Source organism: Lissotriton helveticus, chromosome 2_1, assembly GCF_964261635.1.
Source record: "Lissotriton helveticus chromosome 2_1, aLisHel1.1, whole genome shotgun sequence".
Classification (NCBI taxonomy): Eukaryota; Metazoa; Chordata; class Amphibia; order Caudata; family Salamandridae; genus Lissotriton; species Lissotriton helveticus.
The window spans coordinates 195,960,972-195,974,239 of record NC_136059.1 but is presented as its reverse complement, the minus strand read 5'-3'; the positions used below and the strand labels follow the sequence as shown (position 1 = coordinate 195,974,239).

Sequence of the window (13,268 nt, the reverse complement as noted above, 5' to 3'; positions counted from 1 at the left end):
GAAGGCAGACCTTCTCTTTCAATCGGTGGGTTAGTTTTGGCATTCTAACCTCCAGAGGCCCCACCCTCATGCATGGATATTGATCATGGGGCACATAAGCATGTTCCACTTTCCTCCAGAGGAGATTGATGTCATACTTTCTGCCTGTCATACTTCCACCAAGACTACCTACTCTGTGAGGTAGAGCAGGTTTCTGTTTCTTGTGTAGATCACAATGTGGTCCCTTGGAAGGCTCGCTTATCAGAAGTCATACATTTTGCGCTTTCATTGGGCCAGCAGGGCTGACTGGTGGGTACCGTCAATCGGTACATTGCAGTTGCCTCCTAGGCCATCCATCCCTATTCTTGCCATCCCACTGTGACCGAGTTTTCCACCTTTACTTTGGCCAAGAGCATTCTTGTGGCTGAGATCTGTTGCTCAGCTATATAGGCTACGCTTCCCACTTTTGCGAAGCATTACTCTCTGGACTCTGAGTGAGAAAGGTTGGTCATTTTGCACACACTGTTCTACACAATGTTCTAGTCTGACCAGTCGTTTAGACCCTCTGTGTGGGAGGTACTGCTTTGTAATTTAATCAAAAGGCGAGGAGTCTGCAAGTAGAATTTCCATCAGCAAAGAAGTTGTTTACCTTCAGTAACGATCACTACATGCGTATATTTGCTCAAGATGGAATGGAATTCACAAAAGCTTGCAAGGAGTACTGCGTCCTGGCCTACCTCTTTAAACTTTCAGTAATTTTCTTATAGTTGTAAATCAGCACGACTGCATGGGCACGTTGCACGTGCACTCAAAGACTTGCGCTTTTGTGGCATTCTTTAACATTTGTACCGAAATACTTTTCATTTTTTCCATTATTACTTTACACTGACTCTCTACTATTGATCTTTTTTTTAAAAAAAAGTTCCTTGTATGAAAAATATTTTGCTTAATAATGCTTTGGTGAAGCATTTTGTTTTAAGTTGCTCAGTAGATTTCATACTGCATTATTTTTTTGTGCACATTTATTTTTTTAAAAATCCATCACCAATCTTGGTTTCATGTATTTGCATGTAAATAAAGAGCAGTATAATCAGCCTCAAGCTGTTACATTTTTCAAAAATGTGTACACATTTTTATACTGCAGCCATTGTCAGTAATGCAAGCTGGAAGTAGGTCCCAACATGTATACTAAATTAGCATTTTCTTTTTGAGCCAGCATGTACTGTCCAATGATTTTCTGATATTGTGACTCTGCAATTCCTTCTCCTACTGTACCCCTATTGCATTTTCATGTTGCTATATGTACCAAACTACCATTTCTAAAGCCTTTCCTCCTCCGCTATAACGGTAGACTGACTAAAGATGCTCTACACAGTTTGGAAGTAAAATGTCAGTTTCAACATCACCTGTAATCCGGATTCTATAGTTTTTGTTCTAAATGTTCCACACAATGTTGCCTAGATTGCAGGTGTGGTAGTAACCACTCCAGTCCTTTTATGTATAAGACGGCGTGTCCATTTATTAAACAAGGGCTTTCTTTTTCCTTCATGGGCACAGCAGGAATCTCTTGTCCGTTTTCCATACAAAGTATATTTTGTTAGCATTTATGCAGTCATGAAGTGTTTGGTCAGCCTTTCTCTGTCTTTCCAAGGCTGCTGTTCTTAACTTGCTCACTTCAGATATTTTATGTCTGCTGCCATCAACTCTCGCTGCAACTTTCTTGATATTGAATGAATGAATGAAACTAGATCTTATAAAGCGCTGACTTAGCCCAAGGGCATCAAGGTGCTAAAGCAGACTATACGTGATCGTGGCAGAGAGAGTTAGATGGCAGACTGAGTAAAGAGCCATGTCTTCAGAGCTTTATGAAACAGTAAGTGAGAAGAAAGGCCAGAAAGATCATGGGGAAGGGAGTTCCAAAGTTTGGCGGCAACCGTAGAAAAGGCACGGCCTCCCCACCTAGCCTTGCTGAACCTTGGCATTGTAAGCAAGTTCTTATTAGCCGACCTCCGATTCCTAGAGGGATTGTAACGATGTAAAAGTGTCTTAATACCCTCTGGACCAGAACCAAAAAAAAGCCTTTTGAACTAAGCATAAGGTTTTAAAAAGAATCCTGCGGTCATTGGGAAGCCAATGTGGCGCCCTAAGAGAGGAGGAGATGGAATGAAATTTAGGTAGGTTCATCACAAGCCTGGCCCCGGCGTTCTGCACAAGCTGCAGCCGCTGAATCAGACCTCTGTTAATGCCCAAATAAAGGGCCTTACAGTAATCCAGTCTGGACGTCACCAGTGCGGCAACAGCCTGTTTACGGTATTCCAATGAAAGATAACGTGAGATTTTCTTTAAAGTTCTGATAATCCCGAAACAGGTAGAAACTGTCCTACTCACCTGCCTACTCATGGTGAGAGAGTTGTCCACCAGAATGCCAAGATTTTTTCCAAATGAGACAGGGCAGGGACAGGCGCCCAACGAATCTGGCCACCAGTCGCTGGACCAGAAATCTAGACTACTGCCAAAAATCAACACCTCAGTCTTCTCCCCATTTAATTTAAGAAAATTTGAGCTAATCCAGGAGGCAACTGCTTCCATGCAGAGCCTGAAGTTGGAAGCCGCATCTCTGATCTCTGATATTCTATTCTTATGAGTCAATAGTTTAATATATTGGCTAGGAGACTAAACCAAGGTGCCAAGTTACTGTCCTTTAGACACCGCATGTCTAGTAACCAGGCCTAAATCCCTAGGTTAACGCCGGTTGTGTATTATGTAATAATGATGTTTGCAAGGAGTAATTGTGCTTGTATAACATTTGTCAATGTATTCTTACAGAGGTAAGTGATTGTGCCAAACCAAAAGCATCACAGATTCAAAAAAGTAGGCAGTTCTTCACTCTGTCGATATTGAGGTTCTCTTGTTAGTGTGAAGTTGTTTGAGGAGGAGTGGAGTTACTTAAACACATTTCTTTTACTGTTCTGTTTAGTCACAATGCCCCTTCGTGCTACTGCTGTCTATCCCGTCTCTGCTCTAGATCTATACTTAATCACGGGCTGTAAGTGTGAAAAATCACTGTGTAAAGCAGGTGAAGGGTCTTGGACGAAGCTGGAAAGCTATGCATGCACCATTGTTGTACAGTTCACCAAATATGGTGCACAGTCTGTAGGTATCTTTCAGCTCTACAGATCTACGGAATTTTCTGAAAACGGTGGTCACATGAAAGGACCTTTTAACTAGTTACATAGTGGTTAACATAGTGAGTAGCATGTTTAAGGTTTGTTATGGGGGATGGTATAGTCATTAACTTTAGACACTTGAACAGAAAAATATTTTGCCTTAGTTTGGTTATTTAGAACCCTGTCTTTTGTTAGTGTGACATTGACCGCTGTTTGAAGTGAATCCTGTAAGGTTTCCTAAGGTTTTTCTTCCTTACTATGCAGGGATTTTTAGTTATCTTGATGATGTCCCCTTCAAAATTGGAGACCAGTTCAAGACACCAGCCAAAGTTGGTTTACCAATTGGATTTTCTATTCCTGATTACTTCCAGCTGATCAAAGAAACTGAGGCAAGTATCTTTTTATGAGTAAGGTTTATTTTGTGGTGTGTGTCTTTATTTCTGCTTAGTATTCTAATACCTAGAGAGAGAGGCACAGAGTTTGCATTTGGCTTGACATAATTGAGAAAGTGGGTACATTGTTGAATAATCATATTTTGAAGTGCTGGATGAGAGAGTGGCAGTTTAGGTGGTCATTGTGTAAATGGACATTACACCTTAAAGTAGAAACACGCTATGGGGAGTGTTTCTAGCTTTTGGGGTTGCGGGAGTTAGTTATTTTGTGTGGATGATGTGAAGCAATTGCCTTTGTACGATGTAGACTCATCTGCATTTAAGTTTCAGCTTTTGTGATTTGGAATTAGTGCCACAATTCATGTAGAAAATTGTTTAGTGGCATCTGAATCTTTAACCTAGTCTGATATTTCAAAACCGATTTGCCTCCATTTTTCATTTCAGTAAATAAAATAACTCTTGGCAGTAGCTGCTAAGATGATGTCCTCATTGGCCAAGTAGGTCCTTGTTTAGCACTTCATGTTATGTGCTAACCAGTCATACTTCACTGAGTTACACATAGTAAATGACATTCTCAAAATTGCATGTACAATTTCTAGGAAATCCTACTATTCAATGGAAAGATGTTAATTGTGACCTTTTACTAAGGTTCACTTTAAACAATACCCACTTTCCCACGATCTTATAAAGCTCCATTTATGGGAACGTGCTAGACAACAGGTTTGGGAAAAGATGTACATTTTTTTACATTCTTTTTTCCAGCCGCCTATTTATGACTGATCTACAGCAGGTAAGACTAGATAGGGAAAAACTGGAAGATGAACCCTCTGTTTTTGTTTGCTATACATTTTCTCTGCATCACAAACTGTCCTTAGAGAGCAGTAAACTTAAAGAGCAGCCTCAGCATCTTGGATAAACAAAGAGGTGCTGACAGCCAGTTATCTGTTGTAACTGATGACATGAGCTGGTGAACCCATGGCGCTAGGTCAAAAATGGGTCCCTTAAGAAGAAGAATGTGGGTTATAATTTTTTTTATTTATTTTGATCTGGGGAGAACTGAGGCGCAAGGTAGCCTAACTCACAGAGACCAGTGTCCAGCTGTGGCAGCATTCCTAGTATACGCTGGAAGAGCTACCCTAGAGTCTGGGAGCCCAGTCTGACACATAAAAGTCTTAAACTCCTATTGATCAAGCTGGTTTTTTTACAGTTCATCCGGGCTTTTTCTTTTCATCACTTTGCAGCAGGATCTTTTATAGTGTGAAAATAAAAGCATGCCGTTCGGACTGGAAATGTTAACACGCGCACAAGTGAGTCTTTGGCTTGTTTTAGCGGGCTCCACAGTAGCATTAGTCACACGTCCGCCTTTTAACAGCTTCCGTGCAGTGGATGAAACGTTCATGCCTACAGAATGTGAATGCTTTCAGCAAGGGTTAGCCAGAGAAAATTCTTTTAGAATTTGCTTACTATTTTTTTAGTTTTTGTTCAGTACGCTGTTGTCATAGTTAAATTTAAAGCAGACTCGGTCATTAGGCCCCAGCCCCTTCCCAGGAAGAAAGCCAACTAGACACCAGAGAAAAATGGTCACCAAAGGGACTGAGGGCGGCTTCCCCAATCTACTCCCATGCCCAGGTGTTGCGGTGTAGAAAGCCCTCTAGACCCCAGGAGTAATTTTTTAATACATATATTGGTTTGTGGGTGGTTCACCCTGGCATTAGTCCTTGTTTCCAGCACTAGAGGTCTGCATAGTGTTTCTGCGCTGCCTCTTCCTAAAGGGGGCACGTTGGGGGGGGGGTTACCACAGGGCTAACGTGATCCAACTAAACAAGGAACCCAGCGGAGTCCATTGTCCTTGTTGCTGCAGATGGGCACACCCACAAAAGTGGGATTCAATATGTATTGGGAGAAGTGTGGAAATGCTGCATATTCTAGAACGTTCCTTAATGGAAATGTGAGGAGAATGCTGGATTTTAGCCTAATTTTGATGTTTTCATTATGCCATACCACTGCTGTTCACATTGCCAAATTGGGACAGTTTTGATGGCGAAAAGTTGATGTCTCCATGTTACTTTTGGTGACTTTGCTGTGGCGGGCCAACAATAGTGGGGTGCCATTTTTACAAGGATGAAAGCGGAAACACTGAGTAGTTGAACATTTGTTATTGCCATTTGAATTTCTCTCCGCATCTTTCAAAATGCCCTCTGAATCACAAGATAATGACTGAACCAAAATTCAGAGGTATACTAATTACCACCATTCCTAAACTTATTATGTTATGCATATTCAAAAACACACCGGTTTCCTTCATACCGATTTTACATGAATTAAAATAGTTAGATTTTACCATATGAATTTCTGCATAGTTTGTACACAAACTCTTGGACAACCAATAAACAAAATATATCTCTGTGACCAGAAGGATCCGACCTACCTGATAATATTTGTCAATAGGGCAAAAAAGTTACAGATGAAAACGTTGGCTATTTAGAAGGAAGAAAAATAATTAAATTAAATTTTTTTTAAAAAAAGACTTCGCAATACGAATGTCCATAGAACTGCACACAGACCTTGCATAGCATTGATGTAGGCTGCCACCTAGCCACTTACACATGGAGGTAGTACGGGCAATATGGGGACTGGCCCACCCCCAATAGACTTGCCAGATATGCAGTATGAATACAGGCGGGACGTATAGTAATGTTATATGTACACTATAAATCTAACTCCATTAAACTGTAATTGCAATGGCCTTGAACGTACTGCCCATAACGGGCAAACATACTGTAACACGTATTATGGAAGTGTATGTACAGTGGTCCTGTATTCCAAATGTCAATAAATAAAAATACAAAAGTTTGCTAATAGTCAAAGGTATCTGTGTTGACCTGCTGTGCAAGTGATTTTGTAAGTTGGTGGGTGTTGTGTACATGTATGGGCGCTTAGATAGATATCTGTGGTTTTTTAGTGTAAATAGGGATGCAAGCTAGAATGAGAAGCCAGTGGGTATGTTTGTGGGTGTGTATCAGTGTTGATGTCAGAATATGCGTTTTTAATTGTGTATACTACTATTATGGGTTATGTATGAAGCGGATATAGAGTTTACACTTGCTAATACATTTTTTACCACACATGTCTTTACCAATATTTTTACATTGAAATATTTGTGGTAAAAGCATATGTGTTGTAAAAACATTTGTTGTAAATGCATGCGTGGTACTGACACTGGCTTACAGACGGCGTTGAAAAGGCATGCATTGTTTTGTCATACAACCCTTCAGACAGGATGACTTCCAATGCTGGATGGAGGTCCCAGTGATAAAGCATGCAAAACTAAATGTATGAAGGGATATATCATCTCTTGATTTGTTATTCTTGACTACTCTTAGCAGAGTGGTGCGATTTGTGTGAACTGAACTTTTGGTTTTTAATTATTTTTTCCCCTCTTTTTACTAAGCTGGTTTGCGAATTTGCAGTTTGCGTGGAACATTAGGCCAGTGTGCTTTAACTGCTTGGCCAAGGCATGCTATTAGTCATCTGTCTATAAAGCAGCAATTATTTAAGTTGCATACATTTAGGTGACTGATTAGATAATAATAATAAATTAATAATTGCATTTATAAAGCGCCTGGTTACACTGAACCAGTGTGTCCCCGCGCTGAGAATTAGAGATTGCAGTGACCGTTTTTTTAGCTCGTGGAAAGTGTTCAGTTTTTGCTTTTACCTTTTAGTTCCTTAATTTTAGGATTGTACAATTCATGCAGTGGTAAACTGTTTTTCAATACTTTCGATGTCTGAAAGCAGGGTTTGGTTGTCACTGCAACCAACATCACGAGAGCCGTGTTTGTCTGTATAGATGATTAAGGATTTGAAGGATAGATGCAAAGTTGTCAACATTGCACTTAGTTAGTATCACAGCCTTTCTATGCTGATAACAAATAAGCATTTGAGTAGAATTTTATACAATGGTTATCTTTAGTGCACTTATTTGTCTTTGTTAGTTTGAGCCTACTAGACGGTACATGCTCTGTGTGTTGTGAGGCATATTTATTGTGGCTTACCAATAACCCCAGTTCTGGACTGGACATCGTCATCCCAGACTGCCATAAAATCACCAGCAGGGACAGTGCTGAGCGATCTGGAGGAGGCATCACCATTGTCTGCAAGAACAGTCTCTGAGTGACCACGCACTCAAACGACTTAACGACAACCATGGAACTCCTCCACCTCCACTTCCAGATCCAGACCAAACCCCCTCGTCGACAGGCCCCCGGCCACTGCCCTTCACCAACGCTATCGTAGACCTCATCGCTCCCCAGAGTCTCGCATACACTGAGTAAATCCTACTCGGAGACCTCAACTTCCAACTGGACAACCCCAGTGACCAGAACACCGCCTCCCTAGTAGAGAACCTCACCAACATCGTACTCAAGCAACTAGTGACTGCACCGAGCCAGACACACGCTTGACCCCGTTTTCTCCGCCAGTGGGAACATTACCTCCAGCCACACCACCCACATCCTCTGGACCAACCACCACTGCATACACCTCCCATTCACCATGTCCACCGTACACCACTACCCTCATCGCTCCATTCCCCCCGCGTCGCAGCTGGAACAAGGCCACTTAAGAACATCTTGTTGACTTCCTCAGCACAACCATTTCCCTAACACCAACAGACGCAAGCACCGCAGCTCGTAGCCTTCACCAATGGATCACCAGCTACGACGACACTGGCACCCCTCAAGAAGACACCAGGCAAGCAACACTCCAGGAAAGCCTGCTAGTCCACTCCCGCCCTCCACGAGTCCAGACACGTCTGCAGACGACTCGAGAAGAGATGGACCAACAAACCCCGAACACCCACGCAACTTTCAAATCTGCCGTCAATGCACACCACCTTTTCCTTCAAAACCACAAAGAAAACTGCCTTCCTGGACAGAATAAACGCCAATGTACACAACCGCAAAGAACTCGTTGCCATTGTCAATGAGTTAGCCAGGCCCAACAGTGAGACCACAGACGTCCCACCCTCCCAAGACCTCTGCAACATACTCAGCACCTTCTTCAGCACAAGATCAGGCAGATCTGCGACCGCGGCGACCGCTTCCACACCCAAGACCCTGCCACCATGCCCATCACCACTGCACGCAACCACGGCTCACCCCAACAGATTGGACTCCACTCACCACAGATGAGATACTCAAGACCATGAAGAGCATCAACTCAGGAACCCCATCGGATCGTTGCCTGTCACACATTTTCCATAGAGTAGTCACCTCCATCGTCCCTCCGGCTTCGCCATCAACTGCTCCATCCAAATCGGCACCTCCGCCTGACGACTGGAAACATGCCGAGATCAACCCCCTGCTGAAGAAACAGTCTGCCGACCAGACAGACCTCAAGAATTTCAATCCCATCTCCCTCCTACCCTTCCCAGCCAAGATCATCGAGAAGGCCATCAACTCCCAACTCTTAGTTCATTGAAGAGAATGACGTCCTGGTAACCTCCCAATCCAGTTTCTAAAGCAACTGCAGCACCGAGACCGCACTCCTCGCCGCCACAGATGACCTCCGCTCCCTCCTCGACCAGGGCAAAACCACAGCCTTCATCCTACTGGACCTCGCGGCTGCCTTCAACACAGTCTCCCATCACACCCTAATCACGAGACTCCACGATTCTGACATCCGCGACAAAGCACTGGACTGAAGCCACTTCTTCCTGATCGGCGGACACAGCGAGTCAGATTCCTCTCGGAACCTACAGAGAACAGCTGTGAAGTACCCCAGGGCTCCTCCCTGAGCCCCACCCTCTTCAACATCTACATGGCTCTCCTCACAGCTATCGTTAGAAGCCATAGACTCAACATCATCTCCTACGCTGACGTGACCCAGCTTCACCAACTAACCCACAGCTGCCAGAATCCACTTTCACAACAGAATGAAGTTGCTACCTGAATGCAAGACGGCTTCCTCAAGCTCAACCCGGACAAGACCGAAGTACTCCTCCTGGGACCGACACCCCCCCAACCCCCCCTAGCCTGGGACGACTGACTCCTCGTGGCCCGCCGCACTTGGAACCCCTCCCACCCCTAATGACCACGTACGCAACCTCTGCATCATACTGGACTCCTCGCTCTCAATGAACCACCCAGTCAACGCAGTATCCTCATCCTGTTTCCACACGCTTTGCCTGCTTTGAAAGACATTCAGCTGACTCCCCACATAATCCAGAAAGCCGGTCACCCACGCAGTCATCACAAGTAGACTTGATTATGGCAACGCACTCTACGCTAGAATCACCCAAACCTGCTCAGGAAACTACAGAACATCACAGCCAGACTGGTCCTCAACATCCTCCACTGCAGCCACATGATACAACACCTCTGACAATTCCACTGGCTCCAGATCAACAAGAGAATCACCTTGAAGCTCCTCACACATGCCTCCAAGACCCTCCATGACGCAGGACCAGAATATCCGAACCACCGCCTCGATTTCCACACACCTGCCAGACAACTCTGCTTTGCCCAACTCAGCCGGACCTCTGTTCCATGGATCCACAAGACCAGAACCGGAGAAAGATCCTTCGCCTACCTCACCGCCAAGACCTGGAACACCCTACCCCTTCACCAAGCCTCATCGTTGACACAGTTCCGGAAGGACCTCAAGACCTGGCTCTTCGACTGAACTTCCACACCCAGACAGATCAGCAGCCACCCCAAGCTCCTTGAGTCCCTCACGGGTGAGTAGCCATGCTCAACAAACCCATTGATTGATTGAACAACATAGCGGGAGTTGAAACATGCCCTTTTCTTAACCATTTGTTGGCTTTCCTTATTACTCATTTACCTGTTTCTTATTTGTGTGCTAGCTTGTCAGTCTTATGTTTGTCCCTTCCATGGACCATTGCCTCTTTAGAGTCTTTCCGATTGGCTGACATCACTGTGTTTTTTTTTGTTTTTTGTTTTTTTGCGTAAAGCACTCCATTAGAGTTCATGTGTTTTCAAGCCTTCTCCCTTGTGCACGTCTATCCTTGTTGATCTGTTTCCTGACTGCTTATCCCCACCCTCTGTCTTTCGCCCATGTTCTTCTCCCCCTTCTTTCACCCCACTGCGTCTTCTGTTTTTGTTCTCCCAACCCTCATGTCTTTTGCTCTGTCCCAAATGTTGCTTTCATGTCCTGTCCAGCATACCAGACTTTGTTGCTTTTGTATGCCTTCCCCTGTTGATTTTCTGATTACTCCCTAGCATTCCGTTAGTTGCTTCCTTTCTCTCTGCCTTGTTTAAAAAAAAAAAAAAAAAGGTTGCCACTCTGTACAACATTGTGGGTGCTGTGCTGCGTAGCTAAACACCAATGGCAAAGCCAGTAGATCACAAAGACGAGCTCTATTGGCTTTGCCAGTGCTTTTTTCTTTACTGCAGCTTTGTGCAGTTGTAATCTTCCTTGACTTGAGTTACCAGAATGATATTCTCTGTAGTTTTATACATTGATATATGGCAGACCTAGTCACAAATGAAAGCAAAGTTCTTTACAAGTAAAAGCAAAAAGCAGTAAATATATGGATCTAAATATACGTACTACTAATAATAATATCAGGGAGGTGAGTTAAGTGATTCTTTCAGTTTGGTTTGAATAAGTGGGTCTTACGGCTTCTCTTGAAGCATCAAGAATAGGAGGTTATTCTGCAGTCTTGCCTGACTTCAAGAGGCTTATTTTACAATGCTATATTTTCTAACTCTATGTATTTCAAGGATCATCCGTTCTTTGCTTCTGGAAATTATTTTCTTTTGAGTGCCCATGAGTAGACAAATGTGAAAGACTGTGAATTATGCAGTCCAGTTTTATCACTAAGCAGGAGCTGGTGGAGTTCTTTCAATTTCAACTAGTCTGGCTGCAGCATTAGGATATGTCTGAGGGGTGCAATGCTATTTTGCCATTGACCAGTGAGTATGACATTGACCACTATATAAGAGAACAAACGCCTGAAAGTCCTAAAGTCTTTGCATTGGGTGGAATGTTTCAATTTCATGAGAAGGTTGATGTGGAATTAGGCAGTTTTAGCTAATTTGGAGATGTGGGGATTAGGGTATATGTTTTTGTCAACTGTGAATCCGAGGATTGTGCTGCTGGGGCCAAAGCGGGTGTCATTCCTAGGTTGGAGAGAATTGGTAGTCATTTATAAAATGGGTACAGGTGAAAGAGCAGTGGAGTAGAAAAGGAGAATTTTGGTTTTAAAGGGTTTAGCTTGATAGAAAATATTAATCGAGCTTGAGAGATTTTCTCTGAATAGTTTTAGGGTAATGATGTTGGACAGGTTAGATATTTTAAGGTAAAGCGGTGTCACTGGTGTATTAGGGTAATGTTATTCCTTGGAGATTGAAACGTGAGCAAGGAGACTGCATGTAAAGGCTGAATAATAGTCAGAAGAGGTTTGCCAGTGTTGAAAAAATGTGTAAATGTCTTTGGTTCATAATATAGTCTGGTTTAATATGGGGATATAAACTTCCGAGCAACGGTCTCATCCTAATTTAAAGTATAATCTAGTAATTCACTGCGTTGCTTGACTAGTTGACACAACCTTGGTCTTCAATTTGACTAAATGTATGCTGTAGTAAATACGTTTTGGACATAATATGCTGATTATAATTGTTCATTCTTTTTTGTGCAGTATGACTTCTCCCTTGAAAAAAAAACAATCGAGTGGGCTGAAGAAATTAAACAAATCAAAGAGGCTCAGAAAGATGCACAGCTGAAGTTAGAAGCGTCTGTTGCACATGCTAATGCTGACACGCACTGCTTCACTGAGGAACATGGATTTTCTGACTCAACAGGACTGATGCCCCCTCCCATCAACCCTGTTCATGCAAATGTGCAACACAATAATATTCTGACACCAACCCCTGCTCACAGTGCCATAAAACAGAAGGTTTTGAGTCCACCGGATATCACCTCTGGCTTCAATCCAGCAGACTTTGAGTGTGAGGAAGACCCATTTGATAACCTCGAATTAAAAACCATTAACGAGAAGGAAGAGCTGAAGAGCATTTTGGATGTTCATGTTAGACCTATTGCAAGCTCTGAATTGGACCACAATCAGTCACAGGCGGTTCCTGAAACTGGATTGATCTCTGAAATAAAGGAGGAGGAAGATTTGACATCTGGTGAAAGGCCTGCCTTGGACTTCAAGCACCTGCACAAGCCAAATGGCTTTGTCACTTTACCACAGTTCGAAAATTGTGATAAGATGCCTGTGTCTTCCAAAGTGTCCCTTTCTCCAATTACTATGGTTAGCAATATTAAATCGCTTTCCTTTCCAAAGTTGGACTCCGATGAGGTAGAACAGAAAACGTCAAAACTCACAAGCACTTTCCATAGCACTAACTGCCTGCCCAACGGCACTTTTTTGGGCTCTTTAAAGAGCTGCTCCCAGAATAGTATTCATGAACTAAATGAGCATCATATGCTAGGCATTTCCACTCTGCATTTAGATGGTGTAATGGCAACATCTGCATTGTCCTCTAGGATGCCTGTTACGTCATCAGATGAGCTTTCATTGTCATCTCAAAATACAGGTGCAAAGGTAAGGCTAATGTTAGAGCTGTTAAAGATCCGTTGGTAAAATATTTAAACACTACACAAATCAAACTGTGAGCTTTTCTCGCCATAGGTTCAGCTAATGTGTGAAATGTTCTGGATATTGATTAGCATGAGCATCTTCTGAGCGATATTTTCC

At 43.1% G+C, this 13,268-nt stretch overlaps 1 protein-coding gene across 1 annotated transcript in view; it reads left to right on the top strand.

Moving 5' to 3' along the window:
• UBAP1 (ubiquitin associated protein 1) overlaps positions 1 to 13,268 on the top strand; it is a 176,739-nt gene that overhangs the window by 71,093 nt on the left and 92,378 nt on the right. Inside the window, exons 3-4 of the mRNA XM_078674714.1 lie at positions 3,411 to 3,535; positions 12,204 to 13,115. Of these exons, the coding sequence (XP_078530840.1) occupies positions 3,411 to 3,535; positions 12,204 to 13,115 (1,037 nt within the window). The remainder of the gene's footprint in view (positions 1 to 3,410; positions 3,536 to 12,203; positions 13,116 to 13,268) is intronic.